Raw genomic sequence first — 22,001 nt, 5'->3', positions numbered from 1 at the left:
CATGATGAATATTGGCCAGCTAACCAGGAATATCTTCCCCTTCATTGATAAATGTAAAAGGTTTCTTCACATTAGAAAGCCAATGAAGTGTCTCAATTGCAACCAATATCTCCAAACTGTGGAACTCCCCCAGTAAAGCACTGCAATGAAATCCAGGAACTGCTTTACTCAAGATGGGCTTTTGGTTTAAACATAAGAGCTTCTACCCAGAAGATGGAGTTTCACTTACAGAGGCGCAGGTGACGTAGTTTGGAAAAGCCCAGGTGTAGTGCTCTTAAAATTTTAATTCTGGGTGGCAAATGTACAAGGGTAACATGCAAGCATTATCCCACTTTGCTTCTTTGGCAAGCAACATTTGAGGTATATTCCCAATGGACTTATAGTCCAATTATTTCTGATGTGCTAATACAGCGTTCCTTACTGGAAGAAAACCCTATGGGTAAAAAGTTGTTAGACTGATTGCACTGTTTATGGCTGTGCAGATTGAATTGCAGTGTGTTTTATTATATGGATTATATAACTAATCTCAATATAGTTTCAAGGAAATCTGAATCACAAAGTCTGAGCAAAACCCTGTGATTTGGCTGCTTTGTGTTAAACGTTTACAAAAAAATTCAGTAAAGATAATATAGAACAAAATGAGTTAGCTAATAAGTACATTTGATTGAGATTGCAGCAATGATCTAGTCTTTAATTATAAGGAAATATTTGCACATTCCTGAAGAAGGGTCTTGGCCTAAAACGTTGGCTGTTTATTCATTTCCATAGATGCTGGCTGACCAGCTAAGTTTCTCCAAAATTTTGTGTGTATTTGCACATTTATCTGATGTATGTTTAATCTGAAAAAAAACATTATTTTTGGCAGATTTTACACAGTACCAGAATTAGTGCAAACATTATTTTGACATGTTACATTGTGAAAACTTAGAATAAATATTCAGTATGGAGTTGGGAATGAGCATGACAAATCCAGAAGAATCAAACTTGAGATACTTAAGTACAAAAATATTTTTTATGATATCTATTTATTGTAGACATTTAATCAGATGACTTTATATCTTAAATTTCATTCAGTTGAGAGTAATATATTAACTAAATGTGAAAAACACTTCTAGATTTAAATTTTGATTTTTTTTCTGAAATGCACAAGAAGTTTCAAACGGTTGTTTATTTGTGAACATAGAATTAGGATTTGTGCTATTCTAAATCATGGACATGAAATATACTGCTTATGAGGTTGTAGATGCTCAAGCTGAAAGGAGGATTTCTGTCTAGAAGTTCTAGTGTATCAAAGGAGTTGACTAACATTGTAGTGATGACAGACACCCCTCCCACCTCCACAAAATTCACTGCATCAGTCCCACCTCCTCAATGTCCATTCTGACTTTAGGTAGGAACAGTAGACAACAGCACTGAATATACCGGCCCACAGTTCCTGCCAACCTACCACTGTCATGATGCATTAACATCTCAGGGACCCTTGGACAGGATAATAGACCAAATTATACATTAAATGACTTGCACCATGAATTACAACTAATTCTATTTTGCTAGAACCTTTCAACAGCTCTGCCAAAGACTGTTAAAAACTAATTATAATATTACTTTATGGATTAAAATCAATGACCATTTTTAAGCTTTCACGTTGCTGCCATTTGGCCACAGAAATGATGGCACAAGTGACCTGATGCTGGAGTGATTCACTGCCCAAGACTGGGTTTAAGTTACCAGTTTTTCAAGAAGTATTTCTGTTGTAAAGGTTGGATTACATAAATATGGGTGAGAGGAGCCTCCTGGTAGAGCATAATCACTGTGGTTAAACCAGTTGGGACAAATGACTTGCCTTTGTATTTTACACTGTATGTGATCTATGTAACTGTGACCTTTTGGTATTCATTCTCTATACCAGTGATTGATTTCTAGTTTTAAAACCTCTTCACCATATCTTTGAAGTCCATTCAGTTTATTGTTCCATTGTGTTCATCCTCTCTGAAACCACGAACACAGGAAACTCACTGATAAATTGCTCATTGATTACAATCTCGAAGAATATTAACATAGATTAGAATTTACCTCTTGAAGTTCTCCACCTTGTTTTTGATTATTATTTTTATGAATCATAATGGAGAACTTGATGTACAGAAAGAGACAAAACATCTACTCAGAAGAAAATGTATTATTTTGCAATTTTTTTCCAGAAAATTGGAAAATTAAAGTCAAGTTCATTTATGTCCTCATTGTCCATTTAAATCAATCATTGTTTTAAATTGGTTTATTATTGTCACATGTACTGTGTTTTGCATACCATCCATACAGGTTTTTTCTTCACATCAATATATAAAGAAAGTACAAGAAACAACAATATCAGCATGCAGAACAGTGTTAGAGAGGAAGTGCAGTGTGTAAGCTGACAATAAGATGCAAATCCATAATGAGGTAGATGATATCAAAAGTCCATCTAATTGTGTTAGGGGGCATTCAGTAATCTCGTAACAGCAGGATAGAAGCTGTCCTTGAGCCTGGTGATACATCTAAGAAACGATGTGCTGCCATTGGAGAGGGTCCAGAGGAGGTTCGGAAGAATGAATCTGGGAATGAAAGGGTTAACATATGAGGAGCATTTGATAACTCTCGGCTTGTACTCATTGCAGTTTAGAAGAATGAGGGAGGATCTCAGTGAAACCTATTGAATATTGAAAGGCCTAGATAGATTGGATGTGGAGAGATGTTTCCTATAGCGGAGGAGTCTTGGACCAGAGGTCACAGCCTCAGAATAGAGGGACATTCCATTAGAACAGAGATGATGAGGAATTTCTTTAGCCAGACAGCTATGGAGGCAAAGTCAATGGATATAATTAAAGTGGTATTTGACCAGTTCTTGATTAGTAAGGTGTCAAAGGTTACAGGGAGAAGGCAGGAGAATAAGATTGAAGGGATAATATATCGGCCATGATGGAATGGTGGAACAGACAACTGTATATATGAGCCTAGTTTCTGCTGTTATGGTCTCTTCTGGTCTACATGCTTTCAGGCCATTATGTCTTGTGCTCAATGGGAGGGCAGAGAAAAGTAAGTGTGTGTGTGTGTGTGTGTGTGTGTGTGTGAAATGATGGTTGCTTTACCAATGCAGTGAAAAGTGTAGACAAAATCTTTGGAGGAGAGGCTCATTTCCATTACATGATGAGGTACATCCACAATTTCTTTTCAGTTTTTTTGGGCAGAACAGTTGCCATGCCAAATCATGATGCATCCAAATAGACTGCTTTCTATAGTGTATCAACTAAAGCTTGGTGAGGGTCAAAAGAGACGTGCTAGGTGTCTTTGACATCCTGAGGAAGTAGAGGTATTAGTGCCTTTTCTTGGCCATGGCTTCTGGTAAGTTGGCAGCACGTTTGGATGCAGCAGCCTCTTAGGAGCCAACCAAAGGTATTTTTTTCCTCTGTTAAGTGGATTTTTTTATTATCTCAAGACTATACTGAACTCCAAGAACTTTGGACACCGTAGGTCTACCGCATCAGTGAGCTGCTCGTTGATCAGAGTAGCGGATGGCATGTCAGAGCAGCCGGCAGGTGTGTCAGAGGAACTGGATTGGGTTCGGAGAAGCTGACCTGGGTGGAGACTATGTTGCTGCCTGCTACTCGAAGGCATCAGAGTTAATCTGTGAAGGTGGCATGCAGCATAACCATGGGTGATTGTCTTGGACATTTCTCTTGCAATTGCAAGACCCTGTTGGATACTAATAATGTAAGACGTTGCAAGCCTGTTTCCCTTATTTGGTAGCAAGCCAGGTGACGCAGGAGCTGCGTAGCCTTCATTGTAGCAAGGACAAGACATCAAGCCATGGGCTTGCCTGCTGCTTCAGTCCAGGTGAGAAGATGCCAGAGGCAGTGTCACATGGCATCCGTCCTCGGTTGGGGGATGGCTTCTCCCATTAGTGCTGCCCTCTAGTGTTCAATCAGTGGAATGATAGGTTGGATTGTTGGGAATTGTACCACTGATTTGCAGGACATGTTGCTCAGGCTTCTGGATATGTGTTTTTTTGTGTGATTATGGATTTTATTTTGCTTGCTATTTTGAATGTGCTGCATATGTTTTGCACCATGGCCCCAGAGGAACACTTTCGTTCAGCTGTATCCATGTATAGTTGAATGATAATTAAACTTGACTTGATTTGATGACATCCATGTAGTTGGACCAGGACAGCTATTGCTAATGATTTCTCCTAGGAGCATGAAACTCTCAAGTATTTCAACGTCAGTGCCATTTATCTAAACAGAAGTATGTGTACTGCCCCTTACTCTTGTAGTTAATGTCCAGCTCTTTCGTTTTACTCTGTTGCTAGGCTCTCTATCTCCTCCCCGTATTCTGGCTGATCATTTTTTAAGATGTCCCACTACTGTGGTGTCATCTGCAAACTTGTACCTGGAGTTAGAGCAAAATCTGGCCAGCCTGTTGTAAGTGTATAGAGAGTAAAGCAGGGAGCTGAGGATGTAGCTTTGGGAGGCACCAATATTGAGGATAATTATAGCAGAGGTTTCTAAAACACCAAGAGATTTTAATGTAGGCCAAAAAACTCAGTGCATAACAATGACTTCATTTTCATGAATGTCCGTTAATGGCACTCTTGGATCTTCTCACTCTCTTGACCTCCATGCTTCCATTCCCACTTTTGCCTTCCTGAGCTCTTGCCAGCTCCATTTGCTTCACAGGCTTTGCAGCATGCAATAAGTCATCTGCTGTGCACAATGTCTTTGGGTGAGTACCACTCAATTTTGCTGTGATATGGTCCAAATCCATAGTAGTTATTACGATACCATGCACCAGTCATTTAGCATGCTTCGGCTTATGGAGATTAGATTCCATGGCATAGCGTGGAATTCAGCATGGATTTCGAGGCTGTGAAAGTGAATTATGTTGAATATTGAAAAGTAAATCCAAGTATAAAATAATTGGAGATTAAAGATTAATTAGTTGCACATTCATTTACTGAAACTTCCTTAACTCTGGATGGTGAATGAGCTGTGATTTACGCTGTCGTAGTGGTACTTGTTTCTACAAACGATGCACTCTATTCTAATTAGAAAATGACAAAATTCATACAGTTGATACTGGTAACAAGCATGCTGAATCATGAGATATCAGAGTAAGCCACCTATCTCAACAACACAGAGTAAGTTGAATCAATGTTCTGGGCAGCATCTGTTGACTTCTTACAGCAGGTGATGAGATTTTTGAATGAAGTCTCCCAAGTTTGTACAATTTCTTCATTCATTCCAAAGCTATAATATTTATGCTAAATATTTAATCAAAACAGTGATAAAACATTAAATGGAGGACAGGCTTTTGCATTTAAGACATGGAATGCTGCCTTGAAATTGAATTTTTGTATCTGGCAGAGTAAAAGCATATCAAAATATACCACTACTTTTGATTGAAAATGAATCATGTTTGTACTGCATAATATGGCTCACAACATTCAGTTCCTGGACAGCAAATAAATCAGCCTTTGCTTCGTATTCATGTCCTGACAAAATGGTTCTGAAAATGTATCTGAAGATGTGACCACTGTACAGATAAGTGATATTTTTAAATCAGACCTTTCAATGGAGAAAATAACTTGCTCAGGCTAGAACATGAAGAACTAAAAATTTGCACAACATCAATATCAATCTGATGCTTTTGAAAAAAAAAATCACCTGGAAAATATAAACACAAGAGATTTTGCAGATGCTGGAAATCCAGAGCAAAACACACAAAATGCTAGGGGTACTCAGCCAGTCAGGCAGCACCTATGGAAAAGAATAAACAGTCGAATTTTGAGCTGAGACCCTCCTTCGGGGCTGGAAAGGATAGGGGAAGATCCCAGAGTAAAAAGGTTGGGGGATGGGAGCAAGGACAAGCTGAAAGGTGGGGTAGGTGAAGCCAGGTGGGTAGGAAAGGTAAAGACTGGAGATGAAGGAATCTGATAGGAGAAGATAGTCAACCAAGGCAGAAAGGGAAGAAGGAGGGGCAATATGGGGAGGTGATAGGCAGGTGAGCAGAAAAGGTGAAAGGCCAGAGTAGGGAAGAGAAGAAGAGGGAAGGAGAGAGAAGAAAGTTATAGGAAGGCAGAATCAATATTCATGCCATCAGACTGGGAGCGACCTAGATGGATTGTGAGGTGTTGCTTCTCCACATTGAGAGTGGCCTCATCATGGTAAAAGAGGAATGGGGATAGGAATTAAAATGATTGGCCACCAGGAAATTCTGCTTTTGACGGATGGAGCAAAGCTGCTCGACAAAGTGGTCCCCCAGTTTCGGTCAGATCTCACCAATGTACAGGAGGCTGCATTAGGAGCACCGGATACAATAGATGATCACAACAGATACACAGGTGAAGTGTTGCCTCACCTGTAAGGACTCTTTGGGGTCCTGAATGGAGGTAAGGGAGAAGGTGAAGGGGCAAGTGTAACATTTCTGTCACTTGCAGGGATAAGTGCCAGGAGGGAGTTGAATTGGCAAAGGAATCATGGAGAAAGTGATATCTGAGGAAAGTGGGGAGGAGGTAGAGATATGTTCAGTGGTAGAATCCCATTGAAGATGGCTGAAGTTATGGAGAATGATGTGTGGGATTGATGGTTCATAGGGTGGTAGGTGACAATATAAGGAACTCTATCCCTGTTAAGGTGGCAGGAAGATGGGTTGAATATGCTTACTTCTGTGCAGGGTAAAGAAGCTTTATTTCTTGAAGTTGTGTGGTACTTTCTTGTGTAGCAAAAAGTAATTCATTTTAATGGTGAGTCAAACATGGTCCAAGTTTTTTTTCTACCTTTGGATCACCACTTAAGTTTCTTTCCAATGTTTGTAAATAATGTTTCAGTTAAAAGTCACGTATTCACCATTATAGAAACTGCACTTTACAGAGCGTGAGAACGAAGCAGAAACCTATTATAAAGTTTTTGTTGCCACCTACACGGTGCGTAAATATCTGTACTCAGTTTAACTGAAGTTTGTTGTGATTGGGCAAAGTTTAGCAGTGGGAGAAGTTAATAAGCAGTTTCGAAGCACAAATGCATCCACACACATGTCCTTGCTTGCTTTTTAAGGGCGGAAGCATTTTTTTACGGAAGGGCAAGTCTTCGATTTTAGTTTACCAGTGGATGCAGTGTTATGAATACTAACAACACCTATACTGATAAAATATCGTCAAATTGATTTTAACCCTGCAATGAACAGCGCAAATCAGATAATGTCCTTTTAACTCTTAGTAAGAACATCAAGGGTGTACTTAGTTGACTTTTATGTTTTAAAAAGAAAGTGATAATTTTGAATTCATTTTCTACTGCATAATATTTTCCCATTTAAAGATTGTTATAACCAGTTTCGGCATGAGTCTGGGCTGCTTCTAATCCTATAATAGGAAAAAGGTGTGTTATTTTGGGGTTTGCTCAGTCACGAAAGTATATACTAGCTCATTCATGACTTACAGTATATAAAAAAAACTTTAGTTTTAATTCAATCATTCAGAGAAATTGCTAATGCTTGGCTCATTGACAAACAAAATACTGTATTATCTGCATAAAATCTTAGTAATTTCAGCAATTAAAGTTTTACTAACACATACTTGTATTAAAGGCATGAATGCTGGATGATACACAACAATTGAATGATTTATCTAGGTGCTCCATGAGAGGTGCACATACAAGTGGAAATAAATAAAAATATGTATTCAGATGATTACTTCATAGGTTGTTGGTCATTGGACTTTTAAGTGCACTTTGGCTTCAATGTGTTGTATTGAAAGGATTATGCATCTCAAGTTCAGTTTGTTGATGCGTTCAAGGAAAGGAAACAGCAAAATGGTTCTGCAGATCTTCTGCACCTGTGATTAGCAGACTGCACAGACATATAGATTCATGCACGCACCTATATTCAGTAAGTGTTTATCCCCACAATGTTAATTTAATTAGTGTCGATTATTTGTATGTCCTTAGAGAAGGTTACAGTGTCAACATTGGTGAGAAAAAATAAGTTTGGTACAAATATTATTTATATTCACCTTTGAATCAATTGTTTTTGCATGAAGAAAACTGTTCGAAAGTGGATCACACAAAGGTCACCAGTATTTAGTCAACAAATCCTCCTAATCTACTTTGTTATCTATGTAGGAACGATCTCTGATTAGAAAATCTTTGTTGAATCATGCCTCATGTTTACTTACGTTTTCCCTTTGAAAATTTATGCACCTTGAAATTGGATCATGTGGTGCTATTTTTATTCTCTATTTGACTTGATTCCAATAAAAACTAAAGCATAATTAAAAATTAGAGACTTAATGTGATTGTAAAGTCTATGATTTTCCTTCCAAGTCCTCCATGTGTCCAATACATGAACACATTGGAAAACAGACACATACAGTAGCATCTAACAATATGCAAGGCGTTCCTAGATATTAGTTCTATAATTTTCACTGATGCGTATTTGACCCATGTTGTCCATGGCACATTCATGCAGAAAGGCTTTCAATACATCTGGGATTACCTGCACTATGACTTAGAAGGAATGAACTTGTACAAACCACAGTCTAGTGCTGGGAATTTGGTTTCATTACCTGGCTCCCTTGAACTTTCTTATCTTCACCCACACCCTCTACCTCCTTCCAACCTGCCCCCTCCACCTTCAGTTCCCCCATAGAGCGCTTGATTCTCAACGGATCACCTTTTCGGCAATCTACCAGCCAAAGCTAACCCAATAGCCCCCACTCAACCTACTGCTCTGGCCATCTGCCCTGCCTCTTCCCAGCCCTGCTCAATCGTCACTATCTCTAGAATATAGTTGTTAAATACTTACATTGAGTGAATTTTCCCCGGAACCTATTCCAGATAACCTTTGGCATGAATTGAATGGAACGGTCAATGAGCATTATTAATTTTGTGACTGATAACAGTTGTACATTACAGCAATGTTTCCTTCTCAGATTTCAAAGACCTTGCAAACATTCTGTAAGAAACGTTTGGTACTGTTCGGTATGTTTGCAAGGAGCAAAAACATGGACATTCTCACAGATTTATAAATTATTCTTTTAAGGGAATAGTTATTTAAATTTATATTTCAAAGTCTGTAGCAACCTACATTTATCTCAGTGTGGTTGTAATAATTCACTTTCTAATACCTTAAAGAATTCTAAAGAAATTCTTAAGGATTTATTGTTCCACAGATAGAATTCAATCATAGTTGAAGTTCAAGAAATGAAGCTACAGTATAGTATGGATACTGCTCAACAGGCATCCCACTTATGAATATTATTCCAAATGATCCTTTCAGTAGAATATTTGCTTCTTTGAATATCGCTTTGCTTTTCAACCACCTCATCACATTGTCAGTTGAATTAAGGTAGAATTTATTTTAAATTAAGGAACAATAAGAATGGTTTTGATGCCAAAGTGATATGATACAGAAGAAAATGAAACTCTGATTTGTCAATGCCAGCCATTAAGATAAACCTTGTATGATTTTATATACCACTTGTTTCAGGGCGCTTCTTCTCCTGGTGCGGTCAGCCTCATGTTCCTTCCAGGGCTCTATGCTGATGTCCAGCGCCTTCGTGTCCTGCTTGCAGACATCCTTGTAGCTCAGTTGTGAGCTACCAGTGGCTCCATTGCCTGAACCCAGCTCACCGCAGAGGGTGCCATTTGGGGATGTGGCCATCCTGCATGCCCCAGGCAGCCTAGTCTATGCTGCTTGAGTAAGATGTACACACTAGGGAGGTCAGCATGAGAGAGAGCCTCAGCACTGCGTACTCTATCTCTCCAGGAGATGCCCAAGATGTGATAAAAGCACCTTGAATGGAAGCATCCTCTCTCCTGCTTAACATAAGTTGTCCAGGTCTTGCTGCTGTACGACAGTGCGCGGGTGACACAGGTGTGGTACGCTGCCATCTTTGTTTTGACTGAGTTTGGAGCTCTCCCAGACTGGTGTGGAGAGGCAGGCAAGATTTACTGCAACCTTCCCGATGCGCTTGTAGATTTGCGTCGAAGGAGAGGTTGTGACTGATGATGGACCCCAGGAATGTGAACTGAGGAACCACATCCAGTTTGTTTTTATCAATTGCTTCCACATCTTGTCCCAAGATGTTTATCTTTTTCAGGCTGATAGTCAGCCCAAGTTTCTTGCAGGCCTGAGAGAAGCAGCCCATCTCACTCCGGAGGTGCTGTGGAGTGTGGATTGCAGCTGCTGCATTATCAGCAGGCAGCATGTCTCTGATCATAGCCTCATTTGCTTTAGTTTTGGCTCTTAGGTGGGCAATTAAATTGTTTGATATGACTAGCCACTTGCTGTAAATGCACTGGCTCCAAATTTAGTTAGTTACTTCATTAAGTAGTCAGGCGGAGGTAGTTCATGGTGTAAGAGGTCGGATGTAGTTCAGCAATCCATCAAAAGAATGATTCTCCAAGTTAATTAGGACCCAAAATGACAGAGCTGGGTGTGTCAACCTGCTGAATGCAACTCCATGGGATTGGTTCGGATATTGCCAAATTAACATCAGTGGAAGTAGTGAAAGGGATTTCTGCTGAAGTCCAGGATCCTGGGAAGTTTCTCCAGTCTCAGTTTTGCCTTTTTTAAATTTTGTTAATCTTGCCAGAGGAAGTGTCAGTTCTAGGAAGAGAAACAACAGCAAAATGATCGAAGGTGGAACAGCAGGGAGCCTGTTAGAAAGCAGCAACAGAGGAACCATCCCGTAGAAGACCCTATTCAGCTTGCAGCATCTAAAGGGCAAAAGCCATATTCCTGCAACTTGACCTGCAGCCTTTTAGTTTATGATACTGGATTTGATGTTAGATTGTTGGTAATTTATTTATATTAACAGGGGTCTTGGTACAGTCAAGTGAATTCCTAGTCACAATTGTCAGCATCAAGCACCCTTAGAGAGATGCCTTTTTGCAGCTGATCCTAGGGCTCCACATGCTCCTAGCTGGGAGCCTGTGGGGCAAATGGCCTCTAGGTAAATGCTACAGTCTCCAGTAGTGGTATTCAGGAGGACAGATGTTGGCAATAATTCCCATGTTCAGCACTGCCTTTTATCGATGAGTGTGTTTGTTCATATATTTTATTAAATTTTCAGGCTCTCAAATAGAGCCAGTGGAGGGAGCTTTCAGAAGCCCTTTGTTTTGCAGCTTCATGCTGATCATACATCTAGTGGCCACTTTATTAGGTACACCTATAATGCAGATATCTAATCAGCCAATCTTGTGGCAGCAACTCAGTGCATAAAAGCATCTAGACATGGTCAAGAGGTACAGTGGTTTTTCATGCCAATCACCAGAATGGGGAAGAAATGTGATCTAAGTGACCTTGACCATAAAACAATTGTTGGTCCAGATTGGGTGGTTTAGGTATCTCAGAAATTACTGACCTCCTGGGATTTTCATGCACACCTGTCTCTAGAGTTTACAGAGAATGGTGTGAGAAACAAAGTGCATCTAGTGAGCAGCAGTTCTGTGGGTGAACATGCCACATGTTAATGAGAGAGGTTAGAGGTGAATGGCTGAACTGGTTCAAGCTGACAGAAGGGTGACAGTATCTCAAATAATCACGCGTTACATGTGGTTCGATAGTTCCATTCAATATCAGAGAATGTATACAGTATACAACCTGAAATCCTTACTCTCTGCAGACATCCACAAAACAAAAGAAAAACCCCAAAGAATGAATGACAGGAAAAAATTAGAACCCCCAAAGACCCTTCCCCCCCTCACACACACACACACACAGAGCAAAAGCATCAACCCTTCCCCCCTCCCCCATCTGCATCAGTGAAAAGCAACAGCCCCCACCACCCAACATTCAAGGAACAGCAAAGCTCCCCTCCCCCAAGAGAACACGATCTAAAACCCAACAAAAACCACTGTTTGTCCCAACAGTTTGAGGTATCACTCCTGCCACAGTGAGAGGGAGACCAACAGCTTGCTGTTTCGATGTTACAGCCTTGCTTATTTCGACAGCAGCGTACACTGCTGTCTCGATCTTCCACAACACTTCAGTTGGTAGTATCGCCATGGAACTGATTAATCCACATGGCTGCTCTTCGAAGGTGTCTGTCTGCAGGCCACTCCTGGAGCTAGGATGCTCAGTGAGTTCCAAGAGTGGGAACCCGCTGCCGTGAAGAACCGCGGTTTGAGTGCAGCTGTAGGTCACAGTCTCCAACAGGACCCCAGCCACCTTCAAAAGGAAAGAAGGGACATTGGAGAGAAGAATTTTAAACTGTTTTGCAGATGGATGCCCTCTAGCACCATCCTTAGCTCCTCCCCTTCAGTGGTGTGCAGAAGAGCACGTCTGAATGCACAACACATCAAACTTTGAAGTGGACGGCCTACAGCAGCAGAAGACCACACAAAGTTCCACTCCTGTTGACACTCTATTAGGTGCACTTCTGTACCTAATAAAGCAGCCACTGAGTACATTTCTGCTGTAAATGGAAATGGTAATCTTTGGGAACTTCATATCTTTGACAAGGAACCCAAGAAGACATCGGAAAATCTGTCTCATTGCTGCAGAACATTTCCTTGTAGTAATTCCTACCCAACAGCAAGGGGTTCTGTCCTTAAACAGAAAGTCCATCAGAATTGACATTTCATGCACTGAATGACATTTCATCTCTGCTCTGAAACCCTGCTCAAATGTCCTTGAGTATTTTGCCCATCCTGCATCCCCCCAGCTCTCTGAAATGTACTTAAAACTGACGTAGTGTAATTTTGATACTTTGCAATGATTGTAGAAATGTTTTCAATCGATTTCCCAACATGGCCTTTAGATAGCTATTCCACTAGGATTCTTTCTGTAACCTTACTGGATAATCATTGGAGATACCTCAAAGTTACATTGGTGGGACTTCGTTAATAGTTTCTCATGAGAAAGTAATAAAGTAGTTGAAACACCTTCAAAAATCCATTGCCTGGAAATCCAATTACTTTACATTATTCATTTCAGCATTATAGGAAATTGGCTTTTCCGCCAGGGCACGATAATGACCAGGTTGTTTTGTATTGCTCTGGAAAATCATTCATAAGCTTCCGGAATATTTCAGCTTCATGTGCCTGATGCAGTTGCACATGAATTGTCACCATTCTTTGTGCAATGGCTCTTCTAGAGCACAGTCGGGGGACTTAAACCAAGCTGTCTCAAGAGCAACCATTACTGTGCATTTATGGAACAACTTGGCATTGATGTCACCACACTCCTCAAAGTTTAAGCCCATAGTAATGTTTAATCATTTGAACAATCCTCTTCCCATAACTGTATGGTGTCAAAGCACCTCATTCTCCACCCTGGTGCCAAGGACCAGTCTTGTAACGCCACGTGCCCTCACCAACTCTTCCCTCACTACCTCACTCCCGACCCTCCAATGGAGCCAACTCTCCAATCCCACTGTGTACCCAGGCACCACTACTCTCAAACCAATGTTTCAGACCTCTTAATCTGCACAGTTTCTTGACACCACCCTCCTCACCGAACCTGACCCCTGACCACTTAAGTGTTTGGTCAACAGCTGCAGGCTCTTCCTACACATCCCATACCCTATGACTCTCCAAAGTAAAAGCCAACTTTGATTATGGATAGCATACTTTTTTCTTGCACCAATGTGTAATGTGCAGCACAACAGAAATGGCTATTGTATTGCCCCAGTGCTTATCCAGCATGTGCATTTAGGCAGTCTGGATTCTCTGAGCCACACATCGTAAGCATGAATGTGCTTGTTCTGCTTTGCTTACTTAGCTTATCATGTTTAAAAAAAACATAAAAAATAATTTGTGTTAAAACAAGTGTAAAAAATGTGTCCATTGGGTTTCGGTTTTTAGCAGTTATTCAAAATTGCCTCTATGCTACTCTAAGCAAAATAATTAAAATATTCAGTCCTAAGTCCCTAGCAATGGTTGGATGGGGGTGGAGGTTGGAGAAGATTGTTTAGTGAATGGTTGCTGCGTGGGAAACCCCCATCCAGACAGCCTCTAACAGACGTCATCAGTAGTAGGAGGTGCAACACTGGGTGTTGAATAAACATAAGGGACAAGGAAGTTAAGCTAGTCTTCATACAGGATAGTCTGTTGCGTCTCTGCTAGGATTAGTTTCCAACTACACAGCATGTCTGAGAACAAGAAAAAGAACAGAGGGAAAAAGAAGGGTGAAAGACGTGGTAAAGGAAAGGGACGTAAACAAAAAGGTAATTAATTTGAAACATGTCACTTTAATGTCAGTGAAGGAACTAATATATTGCAATTCCTCTCACTGCTTTTTAAGGTTGTACCCTTTTGCAAAAATGGACATGTTACTGCATATCAAGATATTTGATTCTATGAAAAGTTGATGTGGTTTAGCATGTAGAACATGCCTGTTATACTTGTCTTATTTTGACAGCCTTGAAAGTTAAAACTTGTACGATATAAAATGACAAATGTTACTGAAGGTCGTAGTAGAATATTTAAGAAGTAACTGTTTACACAAAATACATTCTGAAAACTACTTGCTAGAAATGGAAGAAAAGTAAATTAGTGCAGCACAAGTTATTCAGTTCTTAAAGATGTTTGTTAAAACGTGGGCAGAGTTCCTTCTTTAGGAGTAATCTGACACACTGTAAAGTCCATGTTCCATTGTAGTATCTGAAAACAGCTTGACTCAAGTGCATTGATTTACTTGTGTGATGTTTAAAATTATAGTGTTTCTTCTGGTGCTAAATGTGTTCCTTTATTTAATAAAAGTTAAGCATGAAAATGCCACATTGGATTGGAATTAACCTCTCCCACCGTTATATTGACAAAACATAATAGTAGTTTATAATCAGTGAGAATGTGACTTGAAGCTAGTTTCCTCAGAAGAGTGTTCAGTATGCTTGAAGGAGGGCAGACCCTCTGTGCATGTTTATTTGTACCATGCCTGCAAAGCGTCAAGTTAAAGATCTTGCTTTATGTGTTCTTAGCTTCTGTGCTGCTGCTGATGATGTAAATATTTACTTTCAGATGTTTAAGATAAAGTTTATCAAAAGAACTTTACATTATGTGGTTGAATTTGAGCAACGCGATTTTTAGTGATGTGTGATTTTCAAGCAGAATATGTTTTCAGACACAATGTAATCACTTTATAGCGAATGCATCTTAGTGTTGATAACTGAATGAGTAACCCTTTCCTGCATCTAAACTTTTAGAGTGCTTTCCTGACTGTTTCACTGTAAGTTAGCAAGGCATTAGTTAATATGAATGGATTACATTCTTGTGAAGCAGTCACCCAGGATTGAGGATAGCTTCCTTTCATTCAAGTTTATGGGTTTTGTGATGACTGATGTAAAACTTGCAAACTCTTCCACATATAGGGCAGGAGATGAGGATAGATTGTTCTCTTTCTACTGATGGGCTTGTGTATCTCAGTACCATTCCAAACATACTTTGCACAGACCAGGGATCTCTAGTGGTTAACATATCCATAGGACATACCCTAAGGAATATCGAGAGAGTAGACTGCTTTCAGCCTGGGTACCAACACAGATATGTGGCTGGTTGCGGGTGGTAAGTAAAGCCACTCAGCAACCAGCCACATGTGGATGCACCAGTCTCCAGGGAGAAGTACTTGAATTTGGCTGAGATGGACAACTCAGTTAACAGGCTGCCTTTGACTCTCAATAATCCTGTCTATTGGGCTTTAGTGTACTGACACACTCTCTGGTCCTTTCTATGGCTGTGTGCCATGACTTCAAAAGACTTTATATTATTGAAAATCCAGTCACATTCAGATTTATTAATCTAACTGCACCATCTAGTAATAAAATAAGTAAAATGAAGACTCAAAAGTGGATTTGTTGAAAGCAAAGAATTGTGGTTTCAGTGCCAGGAGATTTTAAAGGAGATCTCAGCCTGCTGTATTTTCTTACTTTTGAATCGGCATCTGGTCCTCCTGCTCATATCAGCATTTTCCCTTTTAATTCCCTCACTGCCAAGCTTGTAGGCCAATTCCATCCCCTGATTCCATGCATAGTATTGAATGCTTGCTAATGTATCCCTAGATGGAGGTAAGCAATAAAATCTGAAACTCATTTTGTCTGGTTTATGTCCAAATGCATGACACAAGGCAGTGAGCTTTGTAACAGCTGATATTATCTGCTAAGGTATATGTACTGAAATAAGAGTGTGTGATAACTCTTAAATGTCAAAAGGCTTGCTCACAATGATATTTCTGCTGCCAAAAGTGCCATTGAGAGCAAAGCTTCAAAATGCAAGTTGCTTGCCTATACCCACTGACAGAATCAAAATATAGTGCATTAAGGTAACAACAAGGCACCATTCCTGGGTTGTATTCAGAGAAGATGCATTTTGTGCAGTTATTGCTTATGATAATATGCATTCATACAATCTGAGCAGCATTTTGAAATCAGAGGTTTTCTCTGATTTTATATAGCTGTTTACCTGAAATAGCAGAACTCAATGTGTTCATATTAATATTGGAACAATTTACTGGTTGAAACTATTGAGACTAAGTTTTCTTGTTGAGTAGTGTCTGGCAATTGAAATCATTTACACCTGTGTTTTATGCATAAAGCATCTAAAAGCAAAATCCTTCTGTTTTGAAATGTTTGCGTCCATTTGTAGCAAACATCACACTCTCTGAACATTTAGATTGGGGAACTTTTGGGTAACCTTGATCCTAACATAGGTTTCACTTGCCTATTATATTTCCCCACACCTGATGAAGTCATCAAGGAACTCAGCTTAGTTTAACTATTTCATGGAAAATGACAAAAGGTTATGAGCCTCAGTCCATTGTAATTAACTCACAATAAGACTGGGAGTGTATCAAACCAACAGCTCAGAATTAAGTATGAATAAAGGTACCGGAAAAAAAATCAAAGTTTCTGTGAATTAGGCAATATAACTAGTGAAGTTAATGGATCCCATGGTTTGTAGACTTGAAGAATGTTGCTATCTGCGGATGTTTGGGATGACCTTTGAATGTTGGGTATCATTGAACTGACCAGCTGATCAGGGGGTGGGGAGGTGCTGGTTACCCCGGTAAACACAGAAAAATGTTTTAAATATTGTAATATTAGGTAATTACGCTTATGTTTAACTAGTCTAAAGTAAAAAAAAAGAGCCAGAACAAAAATAACATGCTGCTGCCCTCAACCTGGATACCAAAAGCTCAATTTTGTACTTCGCTGTTCGTTACAAGGTAGCTGGCACAATATGACTGAAGAAGAACCTAAGATCAGGCAGAACGGTGACTAACCGTATTGTGGAGAGGACGAGAGGCATAATCAAAGGTCTGCCTGAGGTGGGATTGTGAGTGGAGGTTCATTTCCTTACAGTCCAGCATAGTCCATTGGTACATATTGAAGTAGGCATGTTTGCTGTTTAGATTTAACTGACTACTGCTGACACTGCTCTATGTTGCCTTTGGGGAGTCATTCTGAGTGAACTTAATTAAATGTTATGTTCCCATTTCCATATACAGTATCAATAATAACTGTTTTGGATGTGGGTGTTGGATAACAATTTTTCTTTCTTTCCCAGTAAAAAGGGGAATACATAACATCGTAATGCTGTGTAATTGCGATGTTGTTTCTGTCAAAGACTGCACCAATAGGGTCATATTAATAGAATGAAACAAGAGGCTGCAGGTAGTCCTTGTGCAAGGTTTTGACCTGAAACACTGACAAACCCTTCCTCCTCCCACCCATCCACACCCGCCACCCACAGATGCTGCTCAACCTACTGAGTTTCTTTGGCAGATTATTCATTGCTTCATATTTTTGGACACCTTGCTGAATATTCTAGGTCAGTATTACAAAGATGAAGATGGGAGACATCACTCTGCTGATTAAATGTGGATTATGCATTGCTGGAAACCAAAATTGAAACTTAAAATTTTGTAGAATTGTGGCAGCTTTCAAAGTTTAAAATCTAAAATACAGATATTTTACATGCTGAACTATTTGCTTAGACTTTGAAAAACTTCCCAATTTGTTCAAAATGTCTCCATTAACTACATGACCATAACTGAGGTCGACTGCTTGTTGGAATGTTGTGTAACATGAGGCACCCTCAAGACCAAAACTTTAATGGATTTAAAAGATATTCAAGAAGGAAACCACATTGTATATTTTTTTATTTTGAAACAGCAGCCAAAGCTTACATATAATGTAAATATATTTGCCTAATAAGAAAATCTACATCAGAATCATATGCATTTTTCCACGAGTAGTTAAAGAACAATTAAGAACCAATATTTACAGAGGGCTTTCCTTAATTAAATACTGCATCAAAGTGTTACAAAGGCAATGCCATATGTGTTGCTTTTAACACAACTAACTACTTGTATATAGCAGGGTATCTGCTGTTAGTAGTGAGATTAATCACTTGGTGGTGGAATTTGAAAGCTGATTGGTGCCTAAGGCTCCAAGAGAACCCAGTACATTGTGGAAAACGCAAACACGAGGAAATCTGCAGATGCTGGAAATTCAAGCAACACATACAAAAGATGCTGGTGAACGCAGCAGGCCAGGCAGCATCTATAGGAAGAGGTACAGTCGACGTTTCGGGCCGAGTCCCTTCGTCAGGACTAACTGAAAGAAGAAATAGTAAGAGATTTGAAAGTGGGATGGGGAAGGGGAGATCCAAAATGATAGGAGAAGACAGGAGGGGGAGGGATGGAGCTAACAGCTGGAAAGTTGATTGGCAAAAGGTATACGAGGCTGGAGAAGGGAGATGGTCATGGGACAGGAGGCCTAGGGAGAAAGAAAAGGGGAGGGGAGCCCAGAGAATGGGCAAGGAGTTATAGTGAGAGGGACAGAAGGAGAAAAAAGAGAGAGGAAAAAATAAATAAATAAATAAATGAATAAAGGATGGGGTACGAAGGGGAGGTGGGGCATTAACGAAAGTTAGAGAAGTCAATGTTCATGCCATCAGGTTGGAGGCTACCCAGACGGAATGTAAGGGTCTCGGCCAGAAAAGTCGACTGTACCTCTTCCTATAGATGCTGCTTGGCCTGCTGCGTTCATTTACATTGTGGAAAAAGTGCTATGGATCTTTTGCATCCATGTAAAGTGTAAGACTCGGCCTCGTTTTAATCATTCTTGACTGGATGCATGGACTTGAAGCTGCAGGTCATTTGTTTGTTGTCTAAAAAGTGAACAGCCTCAAGTGATGGTGCGAATTTGAATTTGAATTTGAATTTATTTAAATCTTACATCCATCCCACAACGTGAGGGAGTAAAAATCTTTGCATTATGACTCCATTGCACTGTACAGAACTGTGAAATTATAGGTCTAATGGCTCGTAGAAAGAAGCTGTGCTATAGCCTGTTGGCCCTGGCTTTAATGCTGTAGTACCATTTGCCAGACAGAAGCAGCTGAAACAGTTTATGGTTGCGGTGACTGCTGTTCCCGATGATCTTCCAGGCCTTCATTAAGCACCTGCTGCTGTAAATGTCCTCTGTGGAGGGAAGTTCGCATCCACGGATGCGCTGGCCTGTCCGTACCACTCTCTGTAGTGCCCAGTGATAAAGGTTGGTGCAGTTCCCATACAGCCAGCCAGGATGCTCTCAATGGTGCCCCTGTAGAAAGTCTTGGGGATTTGGCAAACTCATAATGTCCAATGTGAATGTGATGCAATTTTTACCTAATCCTGTAGATTTATGAGAGCCATGCAGAAGACTGCCTAAATACGTAAATCATGCTCCTGCTCCATCTCATACCATTTGTTCCTTACCCGAAGATGTGACCTGATGGACAGATCTGCTTGTGAGTGAGGCGTTTTTGTGCTCTTTTGGGAATATAGTTGCTTTTTGATGCCTGCAGCTCCGTAATGTTAATAACAGCAAGGCCTCAAAATGCTTTAGACGTCCACTGACACAACCTTTCGCATGGTCAATATTAACAGTTTTTTCAGAATTCCCTGCATATCTCATGAAATGGCTGCCTTTTCAGAAAATGTTAACGTTTCAGGCAAATAGCGGTCTAGATTCATAAGTGTTCTTTGAACCCATGACATAGTGACATTGGTGAGAGTGCTCTCACTGAGTGAAATTGACATTCAAGAAGGAGGTAACACCTACAGCAATCACTGGAATAAAAATCTACAAAGCTTTAAATTGCTTGAACAACAGAAGATTTCACGACTTGAGACATTGATCTTTTTAGATGAACCTCTATCATGTTATGGAATTTTTGTCTGTTTGTTGAAGGAAGGAATTGAATAAAAGTGCATTTATTCAGATTGTTTTGGACAATGGAGGATCATTCAAAACAGCTCAGTAAACATTTACAAGTGAGATGTTGGAATTGCTCTGTTCATTTGACGTCAGCTGGGGTTCATAGGCAGGAGTTCTCACCTGGAGGGTGGTAGTTCTATTTAATTGGAAGCACTGCTTGTGATCTCCAGGCACACTGAGCTGGGAGATAAACATCCCTCAAAATTCAACAGATTAGATAGCAACTGTGAGAAAAGGATCAAATTAACATTTCAGGAACACAAACATCTTTTCTTTCAGAGTGCCTTCACATTGCTGAAAGGAAACTCTTCTTTCTGATTTTCCATTAGCACAACAAAATCTGTTCCTTTCAGTGCTTTAGTAGCTTTTATTTCAGATTAACAACATGCAAAGTATTACATATTTTATTTTGGGAGATTTGGAAATGGTTAGAGAGGTTTAACTCGTGACTTCATACCTGCTCCGAACTAATAACACAAGGTTCATTAAAAATAAGTTAAAGTAAACTGAGCTCTACTATGAAATGTCGCTCATTTTGTAGAATGGATCAGCCTGTTGATCCATTATTATGTCAATAAAGTATCAGCCTGCGTTTCAGAGGATTGGAGAAACTTATATAATAGACCAGATGGAATTAAATATCTTGTTCATACAACAGTGGTTTTTATTGTTACAATTCTGGGTGAATAACAGGTAACTAGATATTGGACTGTAATTTTGATCTCCCCATTGTAAGGGGTTCCAGGATTCACTTACCAGAAACATTAAACCCAGGAGAGCATCTCGTGCTGACTAGAAATTTCTTATTGGCACTTAAGTGTGGTTATTTTATTTCTTGATTCAGTTGTTTCTTTCATCCTTTCTCTTTGGGCTCTGTATTTTAAAATAAACCTTTATATGCATCTTTCTAAAGCCAAAGGGAACCATTTACAGCCATGCTTAAATGGATGCTGATTGACCAACAGACTGTTTCCAGCATTTCCTGCTTTCCATTTAAATTTCCATCAATTATTGCTCAACCTTGCTCAAAATTGTGCAGCAACCTGTTTACGAATAGAAGATATAAGAAATAGGAAAAGGAATAGGTAATTTAATCCACTGAGCCTGTTCTGCCATTAAATAAAATCATCCTCCAACCCTTCATTCATTTGGTGATTAAAACATGAATCAGATTATTTTTTTATTTATTAAAGGATTCTGTACCTTTCTGGAGCATGGAATTTCAAAGATTTGTTGCCTTTTGCAAGAGGAAATTATTCAACATACTTTCTTAAATTTCTGCCTCCTTACTTTTGAGTCCATGTCCTCTGATCTTCGACTTTCCTATGAGGTTTTTCCTTGTGTTTGCCCTGTCCAGTCTCCTAATGAATTGCATGTTTCAAAAAATAGCATGTCGTTATCCTGAAGCCTTTATGCAGATTGTAGAGTGGGAAGAGGAAAGATTACAATACTAAACAGACCCCTTTACTTTTTGCTGATGTGTTTGATGACTTTCTTGAAATGGAATTACTCATTGAGCTCCACTTACATTTTGCGCAATTAAATTACACATAATTTGAAAGCAATCCAGTACCCTACAACTAATTATTGAGAAAGGCTTGCAGATAGGAATGAATTATAAATTCCTGGATCCAAATTGGAAAAAAATACGCATTAACTAATTGCTTTTATTGTTATTTTTCATTATGCTTCTGATACTTCAAATTGTGCCTAGTTCAGCTCAGTATTGACATTTTACATATGACTGAAATTTATTTACATTCAGCCTTCA

General features: G+C 39.6%; 1 protein-coding gene across 1 annotated transcript in view; it reads left to right on the top strand.

The window, feature by feature from the left end:
- The first annotated feature begins 14,092 nt into the window (after positions 1-14,092).
- LOC140200834 (pro-neuregulin-2, membrane-bound isoform-like) overlaps positions 14,093-22,001 on the top strand; it is a 137,939-nt gene continuing 130,030 nt past the window's right edge. The window contains exon 1 of the mRNA XM_072264464.1: positions 14,093-14,197. Within this exon, the coding sequence (XP_072120565.1) occupies positions 14,119-14,197 (79 nt within the window). The 5' untranslated portion in view covers positions 14,093-14,118. The remainder of the gene's footprint in view (positions 14,198-22,001) is intronic.

The sequence above is a fragment of the Mobula birostris genome, chromosome 7 (genome assembly GCF_030028105.1).
Source record: "Mobula birostris isolate sMobBir1 chromosome 7, sMobBir1.hap1, whole genome shotgun sequence".
NCBI classification, from domain to species: domain Eukaryota; kingdom Metazoa; phylum Chordata; class Chondrichthyes; order Myliobatiformes; family Myliobatidae; genus Mobula; species Mobula birostris.
Note: the sequence above shows the minus strand (reverse complement) of the source record. Positions and strands in the feature narration are given on the sequence as shown.